General features: G+C 42.3%; 1 protein-coding gene across 2 annotated transcripts in view; it reads right to left on the bottom strand.

The window, feature by feature from the left end:
- znf385d (zinc finger protein 385D) overlaps window positions 1–24006 on the bottom strand; it is a 76657-nt gene that overhangs the window by 7342 nt on the left and 45309 nt on the right. For both annotated transcript variants that reach the window (XM_023393436.2, XM_087170209.1), the window contains exons 4-6: window positions 20200–20368; window positions 3266–3604; window positions 782–963 (exon numbers count right to left, since the gene is read on the bottom strand). In XM_023393436.2, coding sequence (XP_023249204.1) covers window positions 782–963; window positions 3266–3604; window positions 20200–20368 — 690 coding nt within the window. The remainder of the gene's footprint in view (window positions 1–781; window positions 964–3265; window positions 3605–20199; window positions 20369–24006) is intronic.

Raw genomic sequence — 24006 nt, 5'->3', positions numbered from 1 at the left:
ATTAAAGTTAGTTTACTATGTCAGAGCTTACAGTTTAACTATTAATTAGTGACTCTGTCCTGCTCTTTATTTAGTTTGGGGAAGTTTACACTCCAACAACCTCTACCAAACTCGTTAGCTAAACTAGCATTATGTTTGTCAAAGAATGTGGCTAGTCCTCATCCTCAAAGCCTTTTCTTTTGTAAAAGTGAAACAAACATTTTAATTACTCCAGTGTTTAACTGGCTGTTCCCTGCAAGACAAGACCAAAGCTTTATCTTTATTTATCTTCTACATGGACCATCAACTGGTGAGGATGCTGATTTAGCTTTTTAGCTTTAGCTTCAGTCTTTTAGCACAACATCATGGGCATAGTTAGTGACCGTTAATTAGCTACTGCTAGCTAACCGCAGGTTATAGAATCTGCTAGCGACAGCCAGTCAGTTGAGCTAACAAAATCACCGGTCTTAAGCTGAAAATGAGAAGCCTGCCGGTGTTTACTTTGTGCAAAATCAAAGATCCATCGTTCCATAAATTGCGTTCGAGTGGTAAATCTGCCACCATTACTACTGGAAACCTACAGAAAAATCTTCACAGGCATAGCAACAGTACAATTACAGTGCAATCTCATAACATTGTAATTAGTATTTGCATTCCCTTCACTCCACTCACATACATTAATTAACACTTTTAATGTTTCAGCTTGAGTTTAACACAAAAATTATTCATACAAGAATTCAATTTATCTCAGTTCATCTATGATTCAGTTCACTTTTCAGTTTTCAGTTTCCGTCGCTCTCACCTGTTTTAGCTGAGTCTCGGAGTTGACATGCACATCACACGTCTCACAGTAAAACGTTTTGTTCTGCAGGCCCGTCGACGATTTGGTGGACGTAGCCAGTTTGCTTTTGACTCCCGGCCGGGGGAAGGACTTGATGGAGCCCACGCCGCTCCTGGCCTCGAGCATCGTCTTGTGCTTCGTACCTGCAGGTTCAAACAAGAGGAGCGGCCTGGTCAGCGTTTGAACTTAACCCACACATGCTGCCTGAGCGAAAAGTGAGATCGGAGCTCAGAGGCTTTTCTGATCTGGGAAATATGAGAAATTAGCCTCATAAAACGATCCTGATCAAATACCTTGTTAAACTGGTGCAAAAGTTACACAGTTGTCCTGAGTTGTGTCGTGTCTGGAGTGAAAGGACGGACTGGGAATTAAGAACAATCTTTGACTTTTGACTCAGACCAGTGAAAACCCTCCTCATACAATCATGAAACATCAGGGGAAATAAACAATATCTTAATACAGGACAAACACAACAAATAGGCTTAAAAGGCTACAAATAATTCATGATGTAATTCCAGGGAAAAATAACCACGACAGCAGAGACTCAAGGATGGAACCAGTGACCCATACTGGTATATTAATGAGCCAGTTATAGCACAGTCAGCTGTCAACACCACAGGTTGCACAGCGGGATTCTGCAGCTTACTCCCCGGGCCTGATGCTTTGCCTTTTGTGAATTTTGAAGCTATTCTACAGATGGATTATTTGGCATCTGACTGAAAAAACTTTAACACCGTCTATAATGAAGATTTCAAAAACACACGCTGGTCTGCGGGAGACTCGGCTGCCCTAGATCTAGCGACTTTCAGACGACCAGTCCGTCTTTGCTGGAGCTGTGTTATAAGTTAAGTGTTATGATTTTATAAGCATCGTTGTGCAAGTTCACACTTCACGCGAGCTAGCTCAAAGTTCAGTTCACAGAGGTTAAAATGAACTAGTTCACATTCATACTGCACAATTTTGAATTTGAACCAAGTTCATGTTCCAAAGAAATAAACTACTTCACGTTCAGTTCTTACCTCCCCCTACCCGTCCATCCCAGCCTCAAATCACTGCCCTTTCTCAAACTACATGAACTCCTTTTGACTATAGAGTCACAGACAGAGATTACTTTTAAAAGTTAAGAAAAACCAACGTCAGTATATGTTTTATGTGTGTATGCCGTGAGTTTGACTCAGGTGGAGGAACTTTGCAGCTCTAGGTCCCTTTCTTAGTGATTTCTTATCATCATTCACTCGCAGATATTTCAAAAGACTGGTCAGATGCTTCAACTCGATGTGTCGTTTTTCAAACTGGTCACTGATGTGGCTGTTTATTCAAACTCAGCGGTGACATTTTTTCCATTGGAATCTGAACAGATTTGTTCATAACAGCCTTTCAAATGTTCATACGAACTGACTTCAGCCCTTCAGCTGTGTTTGTATCGCCAGCACTGAACACTGCACCCAACACACGCCGGGCGCTCGAAACCATTGCATGCAGCCGTAAAAACCAAAATACAGTTCTTATTCTTCTGGTGATTGTTTTGACAGTTGGCAAAAGGCTTTTTGGTTCACTACTGCTACCTCCTGGTGTCCAAGTCGTTGTTGTCAACTCTCACCAGAGTAAACAACGCTCACGTTCACCTTTATTAGTCGCAAACGGGTACGTTCAGTACGTTCAGTACGTTCAGTACGTTCAGCGTGTTCAGTGAATAAGGCATCACACATGGCACCTGTGTGATTGATTGATATTTGATCAAGACCCGACTATGGACATGCTGCACAATTAATACGACAACAGCTTGTTGTATGGGTGTTTCTGTCCATCATGTTTCCTCTGACTCTGTTCTCTTGCTCAAACTTTCAATGAAATAGTTGTAAGGGAAATCAGTGGGACATTTCCTGCATGGAGCTCTGACTGAACACACAGATGGCTCAGCGTATTGTGTGTGTGTGTGTGTGTGTGTGTGTGTGTGTGTGTGTGCGTGTATGTGTGTGTGTGTATGTGTCTGTGTGTAAACTGTATTAGAAATTGTCAGACACAGTGATTCAGGATATATTCGTTGTTTTTGAAAGCAAGGATGTCGCACAGTACCTGATCAAAGTTGGATACGAGGTTCCTTTTGAAACCACTTTCAGGCCTGACGATGATGAATTAAGACCAAAATAACTCAGCTGGGTGATTGTGTAGAGACTCAGCAGATAACAACCTTCTTCACAAAAAGCATCGACTCACAGAACCATTTCAGAACAAGTGATGCTGGTGTATTTCTCATGGAAATTGCACCAAGCTGAACGGAATAATCGTGTTAAAGTCGAGGTGTTTGATGAGAAAAACACCTGTAGGAGCCCAGCAGGTAAACGCCTCCCATCTACAGTACACACAGCCTCTTATGTCTTCTGTATAAATATCTCTGTCATAATTACTACAAATACTCCACTGATGTTCACATTTGCCTCTTACCGCTGTTGTGGGCCTCCAGCTGTGACGCCGAGTTGACCGCCACCTTGCAGAGCGAGCAGTACAAAAGACGCCGAGCTTTCTCCTCCTCTGTTTCCGCGTCCGTCTCCGCCTCGGGTTCGGCCTCGGGCTCCAGGTCTGGTTCTGAGGGTGCGTTGAGCTTTGATTGCCTCTCGTCCCCTCCGGCAGCTGAGGTAGTCTCTGGGGCTGTGGCTGCCGTGCTGCTCGGGACTATCGGCGAGGCCGCAGGCGCCGGCGTCGGCATTGTAGGGGTTGCCAAGGGTTGTGCCAGTCTGAGCACAGGGGAGAGCGGTAGTGGAACAGCACCGGGGAGGACGCCATCTGCAGAGAGAAATACATCGTTTGTTTTGAGTCATATGGCTTCATCCAGCGCTATAGCAACAGCTGGCTGAACATGTTTGTTTCCTCCAGACTTTAGAGAATCTTTTTCTACTTTATTTGTTTTATCTAAAGATTGAAGAGTAAATATTGGCACAAAAAAAGAAGCAGTGAGCTGAAAGTGTTGTGACAGTTAGGAGAGAAAACAAGCAAACACCAAAATTGCTGTAGCTGAATCACAGACGGGGTTTATGTGAGAGTCGGGTTGAGATAAAGTCAGATATTCTGTTGATTTCCACACGCTGGTGAAGCCTGTGTGTGTGAGGGAACATTTGACTAGACATTTCATCAATAGCAATAAAAAATACTGTTTGATAGAAGGTCTGATACTTTCACAGTTGCATGAACAAACGTCAAGGTCGCTCCCTCCCTGGCTCATAAACAGCCAATCATTTCACAGGTGTGTTGTTTGGTTGCATCAACAACAACAACAGAGGTGCAGCAGGTGAAGACGGCGAGGAAAGGTCATTGGTTTCTTTAATTCGACCTCAGCTGCTTCCATCCTTTGGATTACAACCCACAGGTTCTCAGCAACAACACTGTTTGACTTTTCCCCTGGTCTTTACGAAAAACAGGTCACTAAAGATGATGAATAATTATCGATGATAACATTATTGGTGATAACATTTTTGGCTGCATCTCCCGGCCCTACATTTAAGTTTAAGCCATTTTACAAAACTTGGTTCAAAGACAATAAACAATAATATTCAGTGTTTCATGTTTTGTAACTAACTTCCATTGTGTGAACTGCTGCACATTTCTATGTTTGCTTGTGTTTTGTGAATTTTCTTTTTGGCAGTTCTTGAGGAAGATGTCGTGGTATCAAAAGTCTGATCGACGGGACAGACGAGCCGTCGGCTGTCAGCTGAGAAAACGACAGCTCAAGTCACAACAACCTCAAACACGCAGAGTTGTTGTGGATAAACGACTCGACTGCGGCTCAGTGATTTTAACTGAACGAGACATCTGTCACCAACCAGAGCGGTGATGTACGAAGATAACGCTTCCAAAGCTTGTCTCAATTAAGACAGGAAATACCACAACCTGTTTTATCACCTGATGCATCGCCATGCAGTAATGTATGCAGCGTGCGAGAGAGCACAGCCTCAAACACCAGCAGTTATTACCATCTGCTGGCCCTCAGAGAAAACACCCTGAACTAAACGTACCGATACCTGCGTCGTACTGCGACACACGATGAATGCTGCTGCTCGTTTTTCATGGTAACAATTAGGAATTTTATCTAATGAATGTAACTGAGAGGCTGTAAATAACCCACACACACTGTTGTATTTATAAGGATTTGTACTGACAAGGATGGCGTCTCATCCATCCACCACAACATGTCATAATTACTACGGCCACTAGATGTCGCCTAACAACAAAACGTAACTATGGGTCATAAAAACCTGCTGCACAAACGACCTGTGGGCTCGTTTTTTTACAGAACAGTCTCGATCACTATTGACTGACATGAAGAAAATATCATGAATGGATTTCTTGTTTTATCCCCTGGCCTGACCAAAATACTCCAGTTCTATTCATAATAAAGACATTTATATTTGTAGAAAAAATGAATTAAGACCAACACAAGTCAAATAAGCAGCAGACCAGTATAAACTGAGATCAGACTCAATGGATCAGACTTGACTTTCCACACCAGAGGAAAGTAGTTCTTTCTATTTAAAAGCCACAAGGACAAAAGTGATTACATTCCATCTCATGCATGCACATATCAAACTAATGCAATCTATATTATTGACAGTGACAGCTCTGCAAAATCATCAGACCTTTAATCCACTGTCAAGACATGAGGTCGCGTTAACATGTTACACAAATAGCTGCTGTGCTCTGAAAGAACTGTCTGATATTTTTAGGAAAAAAAAAAAAAAAGATGATGACAGTGGATCGATATATTTGACTCTAAAAAAAACAACACCACATGTCGGTGTATGGAATACAGAGAACTGCTGCCACATTTGCGAAAATGAAATTTTGCTTTGGCGGCGCCACCTGATCGATGCCAATGCCTCTGAGTTCTCCGCACTCCAGTGTCACAAAATGAAGATCAGCCAGCCAGGAGAGCAAATCAATACTGAATTATGTCATGCTATTTTTGTGAGCCATCATATATGGTCCTTATTTACCCCAGCGGAGGTGTCGGGGGGGCGGCGCCACAAACCTGCTCGGAGTTACATTGTCGTTGGGTTCACTTCTGCCAAAGGTTAGAAACAAAAATAAAAAAGGAGCAGCAGGTATGTTTCTGTTAGGACCTGTGGTGAAAGAAGTACAAACACCCCTTACATTAGACGAATCACACAGAGCTTCTGGAGAAAAATGTCTATTTATTCAAGCCGAGGTATCGAATGGTACCTGGGAGATTTGAGCTTTATTTCACAGTTGCAGACACTTCAGCTAAATGCCTCAAATGTATGTAAATGTATGCACTGTTGGGTTTTTTTTCCCGTAGTATTTCGGTGTGTGTTTGTGAGCATCCAATCCATTAACCTTTGAAACGGGTTTGAGGCACATTTATACTTGTTGTAATACTCTGCTCTTACAGTTGACTGACTCCAACTATGAAATTTGCAGCACTTTTCGTGAAACTCGCTGCATGTTTTGAATGCATCTGTAGAGTAATGAACAGGAGCAGGTGGAAGATGAATGGACGCCTGCAGTCAGGTAACGCCGTGAGGATTTGTTCTGACAATGTGTGACAAAATCACGTACGAAATGATGACAAATGCCTTGTTTTTCTGCAGTGCTGGTGAACGGCATGATGGTATTTGAGAGTAAAATTAAAATCCGCTAATGGAATATCACATTTTCCACCAACACCCCAAATACCTTGCTAATAAAGAGTTAAGAGAAACATAAGTACGTTAGCATATTTGACACCCCAAAAAATAAGGTTTAAACAAACAGTGAGTCAGGGTCAGGCTGTACACTCATTGTACTGCTGTTTTGATTATGTTTAGGCCTGCTCTGAATCAGCAACAAAAATACACAACCAACGGCCAAAACAGACACAGTCCTATGACTCTACCTCTCAGATATTAAAACCACGAAGCCCTACATTTCTTTACCCTCGGAAAACAAGAGACTGCACATCCACCCGACCGCCTGTTCTCTCCCAGCTGCAGCAGCAGTCGGCAAATTAACCCATATGTCCCTCTCTGAGCCACGTCTTCCATCTCTTCCTGAGAGGTTGCCAGGCCACACGGGATATATGCAGTCCTTTCTGTGGCCGTCCCTGGGGTCTCCTTCCACTTGGACATGGCTGGAGGACCGCTGCAGGGAGGCTTCCTGATCAGACGCCACATCCTCCTCAGATGGCTCCTTTCATTGAGAAAGAGCAGCAACTTTACTACAAGCTCCCTACGGATTCTGGGCTGCTCAACTTCTTGCTAACACATCCATATCAAAAGTGCAAGTTTATCACAACACAGAGCAAGGCCTTTTGTTTCCAAGGAGAGAGATGCTAGCTCTCACGCAGTTTGAACCTGTATGCACTGACCTGTACGAAAACATGTCCAATGGGAGCTAGGAGTTATGATGGCGATAATTTTGCTGCACAGAAGAATGCTGGGAAAGTGCATTTTGTGTGTTCTGTTACTCTAGTCTCCAACCACACTGTGACTCGAGTAAAAAAATCTCCTTGATAACCTCTATCAAAGCAATAGTGTGATTGCTTAAATTCCAATGTAGTTAACCGCTTTGTGAAAACTATTTGTTCTTGACCATAAGTGAGAGCTGGAACATTAAATCGAAAAAGCCTTGCCATAAAATCAGCTCCGTCTCCACCACAACAGTCGAGTGCAGCGTCTGCATTCCTGCAGGCGCAGCACCAGCCTGCCCGTCAATGTCACACTCCATCTTCCCATCACTTGTGAACAACAGCCCGAGGTGCCTGAGCTTAAAGACAGTGACTGACTGTTGAGATACTGTTTTCCAAAACACCATGAAGAAGGCCATCGAGAAATTCAAGACTCAAGGTGCTAATTCGTTTGAGGTAACTCAGGCTTTTGTATTTTAAATGATAAACTGGCTTATCGTGTTGTGGTAAATGAAACCACATTCAGCAGCTGTGATGTTTCTCTTTTCACTCTTTCTTTCTTTAATGCCATTTACTGACTCCCCCTGACAGAACCTGTCCATCCATGACCAGATGACCTTAAGCAAGGGCGCCTATTGATTACTGTTACCATCAGAGGATCGAGCGTTGGTGGTGCACCTACGACTAAATGACCTCTACCTTTATTTGCTTGTGTGTGTGTGTGTGTGTGTGTGTTGGTAAACGCTGCAGATGCCTGTGAACTCATCTAAAGAAGAACATCTGGCAAGAAAAGGCCATTATTCTGGGCTGTTACACTCAAAACCATGACTGGAACATTTATTTAAAGTCTGTGGACTCAGCTCTGAAAAGGAGAACAGTGACTTCACTTATTAGCTGCGCGTAATTTATGTTCTGTGTAATTTGAGTTGAGGCTGAATAAGACTACAGGCAAAAGCCAGAAAATCCACCCAGTTCCTCCAAATCCTCACACTGTAAACACAGCCATTCATGGATTTAGCAAGAGCACAGTAATCTGTATACAAAAAAAGACGACATGACTTTTACATTTTAACCATAAAACTGTGTAAATACAGATTTCATGTCGGTGTGAAAAATGGCGGCTAAAAAAAGAAAGAAAAAAAGTTTAGTTCAGATGTAAATACCAAACATGAAAAGAAAATGTTTTAAAGGTCCCATATTTTACAGTTTATTTAAAGTGCTGCTAAGAAGATATATTTGTGGTTTTAAGAACCAAAAACCAACTCAATGTCGTTTCACGTCTCCTCTCAGGCTTCTCCCCCCTGGAGCTCTAATAACTGTGAACCAATCAGAAGAGAGGAGGCTCTGAGCCTTTCTTCTGATTGGCTGACTGCTTTGTGAGTGAGCAAATCAATATATAAAGCAGATTTCAGGTAAAACACTCAGAGAAACCAAATCCTGCAAGGTTGGATGGTGGGTCCAGGTGGGCGGGGCTTGGAGCATGGCTGAAACCGGTCATTGCTTCGTTATGACATCACAAAGTTAGAGCAGTCTTGACGGCTGGTTTTAAGTCTCAGTTTCTGAATACAGGCTGTGTGTGTTTCTCTGTGGACTGAGGCTTTGATACTTTCACAGTATTAATATAGAAATGTATAAAAGACATGGACAGCTACCTTTATACAATATGGGACCTTTAAATGCATTTTCAAATTATGGATGTTCAACTAAAGTAAAATGACAGCCATCAATGACCTAGGTGTAAAGTTACATTACCATGTTCCATCAAGCCCAGACCATTACCACAAGAACAATAATTAATCTGTGAACTATTTATGATGCGTCTGACCTTGTCGCTCCTGATGAATAATGTTTATGCCACGAGCGGAGCGGCGGTGACCTCCCCGCAATTAACCACCACCTACTCCCGGTCCACTCCGCTGTGCCAAGCATCAAAACAACCTGAAATCACAGCGATTAACTCACTCGATGTCGCCGTGCTCACCGGTGACCGAAAAGGCTGCTGTCACACCTGCTTCTCTGGGCAGCTTTTCAATGGCACAGACACAGAGTGAGTGTGGCTCCAGAGAAGGGCAGGTAAAGGCTTGGTGTTGGTGTGAGCCACTGAATCCTCGCCTATGAGTTGTAATTTAGCTTCTCTTGGCTGATGTTCTCACCATGGGGGAGCTAAAATAAAAGCATTATCAGATGTGGTAATCAAGATTCTGCTGTATCAGTTAAGGATTATTTCTTTGGTGCCAAGTTTTTGCTGCGGTGTTTTGTCATCTGAATCTCACAGATTGCTTTTGTTTAGGTTTTCTGTCCTGCATTTATCAACAGCAGGGAAACCTAATCTGCATCAGTTTCTCTACAGAGATTTCGTTTCTCTGGCAAAGACTAACTCAGAATTGACCCACTGTTTGGAACAACAAATACAACAGCATCTCGATAACTGCTCCATCTTACATTGTTGTGTAACATCAACTGGGGAGTAATTGACACATTCTTATTGGGAAACGCTGCCTGGAGCTTTATTATTGAGGAATACTCCAAGACTTGGGCAATCTGCTTGTTTGCTCTGATACCTACAGCGTGAAGATCGATATCAATTTCATCTTTGTGAATTCAGTAGAGAGACGGGCCCATGATTTGTTTGGCCTAACGCAGAACACAGACTGGAAGGAGGGGAAACAGTTAGCCTCCAAAAGAGGAAACATACACCATCCAGCAGATTCAATACTCAGCGTGAAATTTTATTCTTCACCTGGGAGACAGGTCTTTGACTTTTTGTCATTCTGTTATCTCAAGGTCAGCTTTCAACTGCTGCTCACAGTCTTCATCAGCGGACACAGTCTGCTCACTTTGTGGGCGTTATTTGCTCACACTAAGTTTGCAAAAGTTAGCCTGACACGCACCCATATACATGTAACTCCTCGTTTAAACTACAACCTGATTTCTACATTTCTGTGTGTACAGATTAATCAAAGAGGACACAATATGTTGATTTGCTTAAGAGATGTTGTAGATGTGGACGGAGCGAGGCCAGCTGTTCCCCCTGCTTCCAGTCGTTTTGCTAAGCTAAGCTAATAACCTCCTGCGTCTGTCTCAATACTTAATACAGGCATGAGAGTGGTGTCAATCTTCTCCTCTAACTCTAACCAATTATTCCAAAATGCTACTTTCTTGTTACTAAGCTAGCTACTAAGCTAACATGTCTAGAAGCTAATACTTTAATTAACCTATAGAGATGAAATTGAAAACTGAAACTGGGTGTTCATGAGAAAAGTCCAGCTGTTCACGTTTTTAAAAATGTAATTTAAGTTACCTTGTAATTTATTAATTACTTCTGTACCTGAACCTTTTCTTGTTGCCAGGGTAACTGAGCTCAGTAAGACTCTGTAACCCCACTGTCATCGTGTGAATGAATGAATGACGAGGGAGGTTTGCTTTCATTTCTGTGCAGCTATTCAACGTCTCCAGATAGAAACAGAATAAATATACTGATGAGTCATACAGTCGGCAAGAACAACTTATTTTGAGACAATAGCTCGCTAGCTAGTTTAGCAAGCGCAACATTCCCAATTTAGCATGACACCCACTCGTGGCACTTCTCAATAACATTTCAATAAGTCACCCTGCACATATTCATACAGAGAACACACTGATGTTAATATGTAATGCACGCCTCTAATGAACTGGCAACGTTTCACAATCACCAGTGGCATTCATCCGCTGAGGGCGCCGTTGAGCCAATAAACCCACATGGATTCACAAATGAAAGTGACAAACTACTCAAACTGTCATGAACTATTTTCAAACCATTGAAATGCTACGTGATTACTTGAAGCTCCAGATCTCCTTTTAAGAAGGTAAGAGGCATATTTGCCAACATGTAATAGAGTTTAACTGGCAGTTAAGGTGATGAAAGTCGGAGCTGATACCTGTTTAATCCCTGTATCTGGACTAATCATGTTAATGTGTGAGGTAAAGGGTGAGGTAAATGAGCGATAATCAGCAAGAACAAGAACGGTTCTGTCTTCATCTGTCGACTTGTAACAGCGCCTGGTTGCTGAGGCCATCCCTTGTTAAGTCATGCATGTATTTGCCCTTGTGTTTGGGGTGAAACCATCTACCACGGCGTCATTAAAGAGCCATTTTCTGTTGGAAGGGCAGGTGATTAAAGTGTATTTTGGCTGGCCTAGGACGCCCTGCACTCTGTGAAGCCTCCAGTAATCCATATCCCCAGTCACTGTGACCTAACTGGCTCTGCAAGGCCCAGTTAAGAACTCAATCCCCTCTCATTAATGGAGGTAATGACTGTGATCAATCTAAAGTTGGTATGGGCGAGCGGAGGCCCGACAGCAGAGTAGGAGGAGGGAGACAAAGAAAGAGATAGAGAGATTGAGGCCAGGTAAAAGAAAAGAAATGGTTAGAAACAAGAACAAAAGAGGATAGATCTGGAAGTGAAAAGTTAAATGAAAGTGAAACTGGAAAAGTAAGCAAACTCTGAGCCAAAAAAAAAAAAAAAAAAACCCAAAGGAACTCGAAGGAAAATCAAGTGTGTGAAATAAGGAGAAAGATAGAAAGAGGAGGAGGAGGAGGAGGAGGAGAGGAGGGGAGGCGGGCAAGGGACGTGAGAAGGTGAGAGGAAAGAGATAACATTAAATGAGAGAAATCGAGTATGGAACACAATTAAAGAGAGAGAAATTGAGAGGGTGGGAGTGGTGAAGGCAACAAAGACGAAGAGAATCGAGAGAACGGGAGATCAGGACAGGTGCTGCGACCCTTCGAGACAGGACACCGCTTCTTTTCTTCCCTCCATTTGTACCTCAGCCTCTCCCTGCTCCCCCTCCACCCTCCTGAGATTTGCTTTGGCGATAGAGGAGAGACGCCGCTCTGAAATCCTTCCACTCTACTTAGGCTTTCAGGCAATCACAGGGCTCCCCGGAGATCTGATTACCTTTCTCAGTGAAGCTGGATTAAGCTCTTTAATTAAAATGATTGGGCCTTATTATATGCTGTCACAACTTAAAGGACAGAAATCCCTCATGGCTCTTGAGCTCTGTCAAATTTCATTCGCCGTTTATGATTTTTTTTTCCCTCCCTCTTGTCAGTATTCAAAGTGAGTAAATGAGAAGCGTCACGGTTGACTATTCCTAGAATAAAAGATTGATAAGGTGAAAAAATTTGCATTCACAAATAACTGCATCCACACTTGCAATCATCTTTTTTTTTCTGTTGGAGAGGGGGGGGGAAACGCGACATTATCTCAGATATTTAACAGCAGCAGGAGTCATTGATTTGAATTCATACTGATTTATCTCTTTCCAATTTCATCCGAGAGCAAATGGTCCGAACCTAATTTCTGTTGGGAAGTTTCTGCGGTAACACATCACCGTACAAAATCCCCACAAATGAGAACATTTGCGGCGCCGTGCAGGTATGGAGCCAATCTAATCACACACTCATCAGGTTTGTTGCTGCCTCTGACGTCCGTCCATGAGGGCTTTTTCCAACCCAGCGCTCACGTACAGAGACTTAGGCACACGGGCAGTTTTCTGGGTGGAGGAGGGTGACGGAGGGCGTCAGCTGCCAACGGGGGGGGGGACTTGAGAAAGAAGACTGTGGATGGAAAGAAAAGCCTGAGCTAGCCTCCTGCCTCCCTGCAGCCTGCTCCATTGTACAGCTGCTGTCAGTGCTGGCATGGCTCCCCTGACAATCTGCTCTTTAATAGCTAATATCAGGGTACATTTCCTCAGGCACTGGACTGGAACTGAGAGATGACGGGCTGTGCTCTGGGCATTTCTCTCTCTCCCTCTTTGCCTTTCTCGCTCTACCTCCACTCTTTCCCTGGCGCCGGGGTAAGGACACACAAACACACACGCAAGAAACTTGACAGGCGGCCGCTGAGTCATCCCGCTAATCTATACTATCTCGCCGTGTCCAGCTGTTCATCCATCTCAGGACACACACAGCGCTCAACAGTGAAGTAAAGAACATGGATGCTCTGTGCATTTCACTAAGACCACCGTGTGATAATACGATTTCTTACTCATCATTCCAACACGATGCACTTATGTTCTTTGCACATCGGCCTAAACCACTCTGTAGATGGAATTATGAAATCATTCACAATGAGTTTTTTTTCCATCACATTGGGTAAGAAATGTTCAGTGTTTTCATGTTTCACACGAGCAGTCTTTTTCTTTTCACTTTCTTTAGATAATATTCTCAAAAACCTGCCAACACTGTAAAATCAGCTGATTTTAATCTTTAATATGTAATGTAGAAACATGTTCTATTAATATAAAATGTTAATTCATCTTAAAAGTCCTAATTTCATAACAAAATAAAAAAGTGTTTATTCAACTCGTTAAATTAAAGGGGAATTCCACCAGTTTTCTGTCTGCAGGTCCCGACCAGTTCCACCTCTACATGAGGGTTTGACAGGGAAGAAAAATGGCTGGAATAAATAAAAGGCCCGTATGTCGATTGAACATTTTTGGTTGAAGGAAGATGCTGATTGGTCTGTTTGCTCCTGGGAGTGGACGGAGGTAAGTGATACTAAACATTATTGGTCAAATCATTTGTCACTCCACTGAAAACATCTACATGAGCTTCGATTTGGATGTGCAGGTTACCGGGGGAAAGGAAACTGTGGAATTCAACCACCTTCATTCCTGTCATTGTTACTTTGCACATACATGAGCAGGCTCTTTAATATGAGCCACCATTTGTTCATTTTTATAGATTACTTATTTTTGTGCCTACAAATGACATATGAGTTCATATTGATGTAAACTTGCTTCTGTTGTCATTTATAAATCTTGTCATTTCTGTGTCATAAAATATGGAAAAAGGTCAGTGCCGTGTTAAAGGAGAGATTCCCGGCTTGAATACTGTACATTCATGTATGAAAATATACATTTATTAACGCCGGCATATGAAAAATATGAATTTATGAATTACATATGTGAATTTCACTCTGTCTAAACATTAAGGAATCTCTGTTTAAAATCTCTTACAGCATATTTCCACATAATAGCAACAAAATAAATAATAATTGACCGTAGACCTCGCATTAGAAATCAGCACTCGAATGCCACAATCATCAGGTGTATTTCTGAAACTAAAACAAGCAATCACGTTATATTGTTCCCAGCAACGGGTGTGTTGTGCTTTGGAATTTAACGATCTCAGACCAAATACGTTTCTCGCTTTGAATTTTAGAGCAAAAACAAACCCATTGAAAGCCCACTCTGCAAAAGCAAACAGAGCTCTGCCTCCTCTCGCTACGGCCATTACTCTTCCCTGAGCTCAGCTTTTCATTAGAGCCAGTTTGTTGCCACTGATATACCGTCAAATACTTCAGGCTTGCAGATAATGCAGCATTTACCCGCCTCGACAATTAATTCTTCTGACATCTGAGCACATTAATATTCATTACCCGGTGCCACTTGTGACAAACCGCCGCCCCCGCACACTGTAGATATGATAGTGAGATGGTGTAAATGTGCTCCTGTGTTTTTAAGGGGCACTGAAATGATTAATGGCCATTTGTGTGTTTGGTTATGACGGCTTGTTGTTTAAGGTGTTCGAGTTCTCTGCCCTCTGTACAATGTGTTTACAATTTCTCAGAGCGCCTGAGAGCGTGTTCAATGTCAGGGCTGCGTTGAGCCCATTACAGATGGGTATCTCAGTGACGGTACAGTGGGAGGAGGTCAGCGTCTCAATGAATCCCACCTTTTACTGTATAAATAAAGCCACAAATACCAGAGTCCACGCCGTATGGACACAAACAGCCTTGGATTAAAGCTAAATATCTACACTTTAAGCTCATCACACCCGCTCCACTTCACACCAGCTTCTCCATTGAGGATCTTTATTCATTTCCCTCATTGCCTGACAGTATCATAGATTATTTAATGACATGTATCCTAAAGATGATATATACATCTCCCCGACATGTTTGGTATCTCTGGAAACTGAGATCTCTTATAGAGGTTTGACTTGTTGTTCAACACTGAGTGAGATCGGTGACTCATCTTCTCATTTCACAGATGCAACACGCCGGACATGCGTCACTCTCACATCACTGATGTGAGGTGCCATCTTTTTTTTTCCCCCCTTAACATTTAGGGAAAAACGCAGCTGACTTACAGTAAGTCCTGTCAAACAAAGAAATGATTCAGACTGTCTGTCTTAATACAACACTGTCGTGCCTTTATGTGCATTAAAACATGTATATTCCAAAGTTTACCTCAGGTTATTATGAGGCTTGAGCAGAGCGAGTTCGACAAAGTGGATATCTTCCAAAGTTACTGTCTCTTTACAACGACATGTTTTCTTTTCGTGTTCTGGGGGAACACACAGAATAATTTTTTGCACATTTGCACTTAAATCAACTATGTCACACTTCATATTAAATTGATTTTTTTTGTTATCAGAACGAGGTCATTGGAAGCATGGACGACTGATTACAGCCACACATTTCACCTGGCTGCTGCTTTAAGACACACAGGAACCTAAAAATCTTCATGCTTAGTAAAAATGATCTTTGGTAAAACTACAAATATGAATAATTTGAGAAAACCCAATAGGCTTGAACCACAGCTCTGTGTTCGAATGGTAGCTCAGTGAAGCTGCTCTTCAGTATATATATATAAATATTGAATTATGTAAAGAGAAAATATAACCTGACCGTGACATTGTGAAACAATCCAAAATAGTTTTAAAACCCAGGGTACTATTTCATCCTGTTTCTTTTCACAGCAGATTTTTATTTCATTGCAGCCATTTTTATGTCAAAATGTCCCTTTTTTAAAGTCAGATTTTATTTCACAACATAACTCTTCCTCAGTGAACATTTTATTTCATAAGGACATATTTCATTATGACATTCGGTCAACAGGACAGAGCCAAAAGCCAGTCACACTGACTGGCTCTGTCCTGTTTGTCTCGATTGGCAAATAGAGACTTTGTGATGGCAAGTGGTAAAATAAAATAAATGACATTTGGGTAAAATGATGCTGTAAAATAAAAGCAGACTTAGGAAAAAAAAAAGGACATTTGGAAAGTAAAAGTGCTGGAATGAAATAAAACGGTCTAGCAATAAATTCTGTTATTGTGAAAACAGGCAGGATGAATATTTATTCTATGATGTTTTAAATATTAATGTAGTATTGAAAATCTTGGGTCAGCACATCTGGCTTTGTGGTTAGTTAGTGAGATACCACAGGAACAATTAGTCACCTCATAAATACTGGCTTATAGTGGAATACAGTATTAATTATTCTTTTCTAAAAACTGAAATTGATCACATTAACGTAGAACATCTAGTCTGTGCTGTAATTTATTTGATTTTTCATACAATCTCATTAATAATTTAAAGATCCCATATTGTAGAAAGTGAGATGTCAATGTCTTTATTTATTATGTCTAGGTGACTTATTAAAAATGTGCAGTTCAGGGACATATTCAAAAACTGTGTCTTAAAACAAACCGTCCGGACTTCTGTAACTTTGTGATGTCACAACAAAACGGTCACCACAACTATGCCCCCAGCACGGCCCACCTGGACCCACCATCCAACCTTATTCGATCACTCAGAAAACAGTCAGCCAATCAGAAGAGAGGCTCAGAGCCTCCTCTCTTCTGATTGGCTCACCGACCTGTTGTTACTAGAGCTCCAGAGAGAAGCCAGAGAGAGGAGATGTAAAACTACACTGAGACAGTTTTTGGTTCTTAAAACTACAAATATATCTTCTCATGAATATCAAAACTAATAGTAAAACACCATAAAAATGTAAAATATGGGACTTTTAATAGAAAACATGACCATCATAAAAACAAAAGGATATTGTGAAGCTTCTTTCATTGAAAATCTGGACGGATAACTTCTGAATCTTGGTTGCTCAAGGTTCCTACAGCACATGAACGCCCCACAGTTCACATCCTTTATGTAGTATAAAGAATAAACAGTGAATATATTGTGTTTAAACAACGAAGAGCTCAACAGCAGCAGAGGGTGAGAAAAGAAGCTCAGTGCATTGAATATGTAATATGTAAGATGTAACTGTGTTAGCTTTGTGAAATGTGTTTCTCCTACTATGGATATTAATCAACGGTATTCTTTGATTTGAGTCCTGTCCCATTCAAAAACTGTACAATATGTGATCCTTTTGAAGGCGCCAGGTTAAAACGCACTGGAGTTGCACGTCTAAGAAATGCATCTCTCGTGTCACAGCCTCTGTCCCTTCTGACCTGGAGACGTCCGAGGTTGCAGCCAGAGGTTTCATCACATCACCTGAAAGCCGAGAGCGCTCTTACGGTAAATGTCGACAAACTGTGATGTAATTCAGCTCAGGGGAAGCTTCAGTGCAACTTGCTCCACTTAACGGTTTGACATTTGTATAGCAGCTTGGTAACTCTGTGGGACGCCAGACAGACTGCTGCCGAGCGTAAAGCTCTTAATATCACATAAAGACAAACATATGACATGTTTTAGGTGGAGAGTATAAATCTAAATACTTGTTAATACTGTTTTCTCGCCTATTTAACAAAGAAAAGTAGAAGAACTTTGTTAATTAATGAGCCACAATCACCAAACCTGAACAACTTCTTTAAGACAAGGTGAACACCTGGTTGAAAACGGCAGTTTTCACCTCATGCAACCTCTAAACTTAAAGTGTGAACAGGTCAGACTTCGGCAAAATAGGTCACGGTTCACAATGAGCTCCAGAAATGTGCTCCTGATTTAAATACTCGTGGAACATTGGAAGAAGACATGGGTAGAGGCGAAATTAATCCCAGAGTGCGACGGCTCAATGTGTTTCCAATTCCTTTAAAAAAAAAGAAGAAGAAAAAACCTCGTATTGTTACAGTTAAAGGGGAAGACTTTCATGGGGCCAATTTCATGACATAATAACAGGCAGCTTCAGGAATATTACAGCGGAGGAGACAGGGAGGGCAGAAAGACGTCATCCTCCACAGAACCACTATGAAGCACTGCAGATAAAACCATTTGAAAATAATCTGCATCTGGTTCCTGTCAGGTTGCTGGAAGTTGCGGTTGGTTTTTTGTTTACTTTTTTCAACATGTTTTCGAACAGGAGGCTCCGCAGAGACTGAGGATCTCTTTCTGAGACACCTGGCCGAGATAACCGGATTCAAGCAGCCACCTGGCTGCAACGTGATGGATATCAAGTTACACAGAGTCAGCATTCAACAATGTGCACCAGCAAAAATGTAATTAAAATGGGATAATGCAAAGGCAAATTCAATATAGGAGGAATGAGGCTCGGAGCACATGCTTATATAAGTTGCGAGGGTTTTTGTTTTCAGACGAGCTGGCGTACAGCAACCACGTCTACAGCCGAAGAGGTTTTATAGCTGCGCTGCGCGGCCACACTCGAAGTCTGGCATCGCACCCTCCACCTCCTGGCGTTATCACACGGCCTCTCTGATCTCTCTCCAACAACTCCACATCCTTTGCGTGTCTTTGTAATCTCACTGCAGTGAATCACACAAATGGGGATGATGGCACGCACTTACAGACGGCCTCTCCTCAAAGCCAATCGTGGTGTGGCGCTCTGAATGAAACTTCTCCCTCAAGCTCTCTTCGTTCTGCTTCCACGCCACCTGGACGATCGACGCGCAAAGTGGCCCGTGATTTGTGGGTGATTGTTTCCGCAAAAATTAAAACAATTGTAGGACACACATTCTGCCATCGGACATAAAGGAGTTTCAGATGTGTCAGCGGCATTCAGACCGGAAACAGCCCTGCATTTAAATTTAAGAAATGCGTGAGGTTGTGTCGGATGCTTCAGGTGCCAGTGAGACAACGAGGAACTGATTAATGCGTTTGACGATTTATCAGATGCAGAAACATAATTACACAATGCAGAGATGGTAGAAATACAGCTACATGTTACAATGTAATTTACCAGGACTGTGCTTTCACGTATTTATTAATAATATTAATATATCTCTGTTAAAGACATTTAAAGATGCTTTACACAGATAAAATATAATCTCATATAAAAGCATCATGACAGAGCTGATTAAAAATGAAATGCAGCTTTAAAAAGATGAGTTTTGTGTAGTTGTAAAGCTGGGGAGGATGGCAGAGCGTTTAATGTCCATGTGGAGGGACTTCCTGAGGGTGGGGCTAACGACGGAGGAGGCTGTCACTCCCGGTAGTGTTATGGACACACCGGAGTTTATTGAGAATTTGATCAATGTTGCAGAAAAAAAATCGAATGAGATTAAACGTCTTGGTTCCATTGCCCGAGCCCTCCCCATCGGCCCCCATGCTGTATCAATGGAGTGGTCCAATTCACCTGAATGAGTGAGACACTTTTTTCTGTTGTCTGTGAATGTGAATGTGAATGTGGCCGTAGATGATCTGACGAGACGAGCGCTTCGTTCAGAGCACACTGAGGCCGTCACTCATCTTTCCTGTGTGTCCTGCAAAGATCTCTTGACTCTAAAAATTTAATTTAAAGCCATTTTCATTTCAGCCACAGGAGGCAGGACAGAGATGACAGAGATGTCATCGGCACGTCTGCTCGCTCCCTGCCAATTCTCCGCTCAGTTCACACGTCACCCCAATCAGACATTACACAGACTTTGTACATGGAAGCTGGCTTGGTGAAGTCCTCATAATGTCCGCTCCAAGTGATTCAGACATTTGCGTTCTCGCATACAGCTCCTTCGGGGTGATGTCTAGATAAGTTCAGGGTTGCAGTGCATGTGTGAAAGCACTATGTGAGTGATGAGCCGGCAGCCAGCCATCGGCAGAGCCACAGCCAACACAGGGTTGATATAATCAACAGAGAGTCCATCCAACTCCTAAAGTGATTGCATGCTGTGTGCAGCAAATTTAACATGCCGAATGGGTGTGTGTTCAGGTCCAGCATTCATTCTCAACAGGAAAGCAGCAGCTACATAAAGAAAAAAACAAAGACCGTGTGTTGAGGAATGAGGAGCAAGCAGGAAAACAAACCTTTCCTGTCGGTGCCATTGGGGACCTGCGAGGTGTTGATACCCTTGGCGATCTCCTGGTTGGTGGTTTCCTTGGTGACCACTGAGCCTTTGAGCTTACTCTTCGGAGCATCCAGGGCTTTTAGCTTCTTGGCATGTTTGGTCCCCTTGTAGTGGGCCAAGGCCTGGCTCTGTGAGGAGAACAAATAACAGGCTCCATTTAACGCTGGAAAAGCTGAACACACGGCCAGGATGAAACGAAATATGAAAACTAAAGGAACACAGGCAGAGTCAATGAAGCAGACCAAACATAATTATTGGGGGGCCAGTTGATTCGTCTTTCAGTCCAGCAAAAATTGTTATTATTTGATTCTGTTTTCTGCCAGTTTTTATTTGAAAACAATAAAAGCCTCCACTTACAAAGTGAGTAATATACCCAGGTGAAGTAATTGAAGTGCTGTTTTTTCCCCCAAAAGGCTTTATATTGGTGAAAGCAACATTTTGACTGACTTGATGTCAAATCGTGTCAGAAGCGCAGAGTTTTGCCAAATCAACCCGTCGTGGTTCCAGCGCCTGAAAAGCTGTTTGAGATTTGATTTGAGTGGTAATGAAATGACCATTCAAGTCTGAATATGAAGCTCTTTGCTTTTAATTAGCACACCTGGATCCGGCGTGATTGAGAAAATCGTGTGACCCGTGGTGTTTAATTCATGTAGCGGGCGTCTGCTTTAAAGTCCGAACACGTAGTGCCACCAAGATTCACCTTCACAATAGATTCACCCAGGCACGCCAGAAGTGGGACATATGCAAAGACTTTGAGCTGTCCTTGTTTACCTCTGCACACCTCCCTGCACACATTGCCTGTGGCAAGAACGATGGTATCAGGAGGGATGCAATTGCGCCGAACCACACATCCCCAGAAGACATCTTTATTTATGGGCCAAGGTAGGAATATTCACTAAGGATTGCCGGGACAAAGAGACTACTATTATCTTTGCATTACAATACAAGCAAAATATCATTCATGTTTCCTTTTGTTCCTTTTCAGTAAGTGTCCACTGTTTGAGTTTTAATTGTAAGAAAATAAGCTCATGATCTCATAACAAAGCACTCATAGCATTTTGTTTTGGCTGCTTATCGCTTAAATAGGTCTAATTTATTTGATTGTGATTGTGAACTTTGGAAAATGACTGGAGCGGGTGCACGAGAGGATTTGACAAGTTAATAGAACGAGACGAGGAAAGAGGTTTGATTACATGAGGAGAATAAAGTTCCCAGAAATTCATTGTTTAATAATTTTGTTGGCGAAGGTTGTGAAATTGCTGAATTGCCTTAAATGTGTTCACTCCATCCGAGAAACCATTTTTTGGATGAGGCGTCACTTTTTCAAATAGAGTACACATCTTTTCCTGGCACAAAAACAAATCCATTTTGACCTGCATTCATCACTCTCCAGGTACCAAAGACATAACTCATTTTTTTGTCATGAGACCAAGGTGATATGGATGGGTGTTTAATGCGACTACAGCAATAATTCATCTTTCATTAGAGCAATGAAGTGGAGGAATTGCCTGAACTCCAAGTCTGACACAGGGATGATTAAAACTTGGGAGGAATCATTTGTTTTGCTTGCAGGTGCTCGGTGAGCAGGGGAAAAACATCAAACAGGCCAGACTCGCGCGGTTGTTGTGGGCTTTAGAAAGGCTGTCTGAAAACCAAAAGGTCACAGTTTGAATCCCAGTGTATCCATCAACAGACGTGAACCCGTGAACAAGACGATCCCTTCGGGCGCTAGGAGCAAAACCGGAACAAGTGTCAGATAAATGCTGGAAATGTAACCCTGCTGTTAAGTTTATCTGATTTACTTCTCCCTCCAGATCGAACAAATATTATTTTAGAGAAAGAAAACTGAAACTATCTCACGTGTCTGTGGAGCTGCCTTCCCACATAAACTTCACTTAGAAAATGTTTTTGCCTATTTTACATATTGATTTCATGTTTCAATTATCCATAGAAGTCATGACATTTCCATAAGATGTAATTAATGTCTTCATATTAACGGAGTCTTCAGCGGAACAAGGTTAACGCACAGAGAGGGGTGTTGAATGTTCTTCTTCTGCCTTCATGAAGCTGCGCTGCTCAATTTTCTACGTTAACAATGAAGTTAATGATGATGTGCAGCCCGACGTGAAACATCAGTCCACTGAGCATGATCACCAACTCTGCAGTTCCCACGAAAACGTGGAACCAGGAAACGAATCAATGTGTCTCTGCAACATATTCGGTCCAGAATGTTGGTGGCGTAGCTGACGAGCTAGCTGCTAACTTGCTAGCCGAATTTCAGGAGCTTTACAAACTGATGACTGGAGGTGCAGCTGTTGGTGTACAGGGAGAAGAGCACTGAGGACATCTGGTGCTGATGGTCCAGTAGTCAGAGACCTGCTGCTTCCTGTCAGACAGGAAGTCTGAGGAAGTCCAGGTGCTGGAGGAGGAAGTGTAGAGCCCTGTGGGTGAACTGCAGGGGGTCCAGCAGTGGGTCAGTGATGGCTTTGAGATGGTCCTTGGTTTTTTGGGCTCAGGTGCGATGGTGGAGGATTTGAAGCGGTTCAGCACATGGCACGTCTCTAGTGAGATGTTAAAGATGTCTGTGATCATCGGTGACAGCGCGGAGGTTATGCCCTTTTGAAAAGCCTGTTGACGTCACTCTCCAGGGTGGAGAGAGTCGTCGCTGTTGTAAGGGGGGGGGGGAAGTGAAGCTGATGGACGGAGTCACAGGGGGATGGTGTAGTAATGATATTTTGATGTTTCATGTTCAAGTTTAAATACTACATGTAGATAGGTTATCGTTGGTGGTTTGAGTCAATCCACGAAGGCAGGAGAGGAGAGGGGGGGTCCGTTAAAACAAACGAAAGCTTTGTCCAGAAATCTGGAAATTCTCAGGAAAAAAAGAAACCATCTGAACTATCACATGTTTGGAAATTTAATTACAACATCAAACTGGCCATTGTCTGAAAAATGGAGGAGGGAAGGCGAAGTGGAAACTTTAGGTATCAAGACAAGGAGGGGGGTGAGGTTCAGGAACATGCTGTTCTGGCTTTTATAATTCAATTAACTAGATGTGATTTAAATAAGACTGACCAATTTCTTCCATAAACAACAGTCACATTTCTGGTGGTCAGACTCGCTCAGAAAACGGCCACAGGCTGAACGTGGAGGAAAGTTTACAAGTGTCAGAGCTCTTTATGTACATGTTGATTGAATCCTGCTCTCACGAGGCTCCAACAACTTTTTATTAATTTAATATTCAAATAAAATAATCTCCAAAGCCCAACATTGATGTAATGGAGCTTCAATCATTTTTATTTATGGAATAGTTTACTCAGTTCTTTTTCTCTGTGGATTTAATCTGTTTTTTTAATTTTATTATTCTTGGAGTGGAGTTGGACCCACTTTTATTTGTAATACTGACTTTATGCACCATTTTTAGCCAGTCATAAATCTTTATGACCCAGATTCACAGTGCATATACAGAGTTTCGTCGGCAGCAGTATCACGAGGATGACAGTGGCTTCTAGGCAAACATAGAAAAGAAAGAGAGATAGTAAAGCAGATTCTAAAGGGTTATTCGCCTTATAAGGATTCCCCATTGTTAGTACATACGCAAAAACCCACTCACACACATTCTTGCGGATCACTTACGACCCAAGCAAACAATCTCACGTCACACTGAAGAGCCATTGCCCATTGTTTTAACCCATAACACCTGGTGTGGGAGCCTCTGCGTCTGTGTGTGTGTGTGTGTGTGTGTGTGTGTGTGTGTGTGTGTGTG

This window comes from Seriola lalandi, unplaced genomic scaffold (genome assembly GCF_002814215.2).
Source record: "Seriola lalandi dorsalis isolate HSWRI2012SDOR001 ecotype SW California unplaced genomic scaffold, Sedor1 jcf7180002054934, whole genome shotgun sequence".
NCBI classification, from domain to species: domain Eukaryota; kingdom Metazoa; phylum Chordata; class Actinopteri; order Carangiformes; family Carangidae; genus Seriola; species Seriola lalandi.
This window is presented reverse-complemented; position numbering and strand designations above follow the sequence as displayed.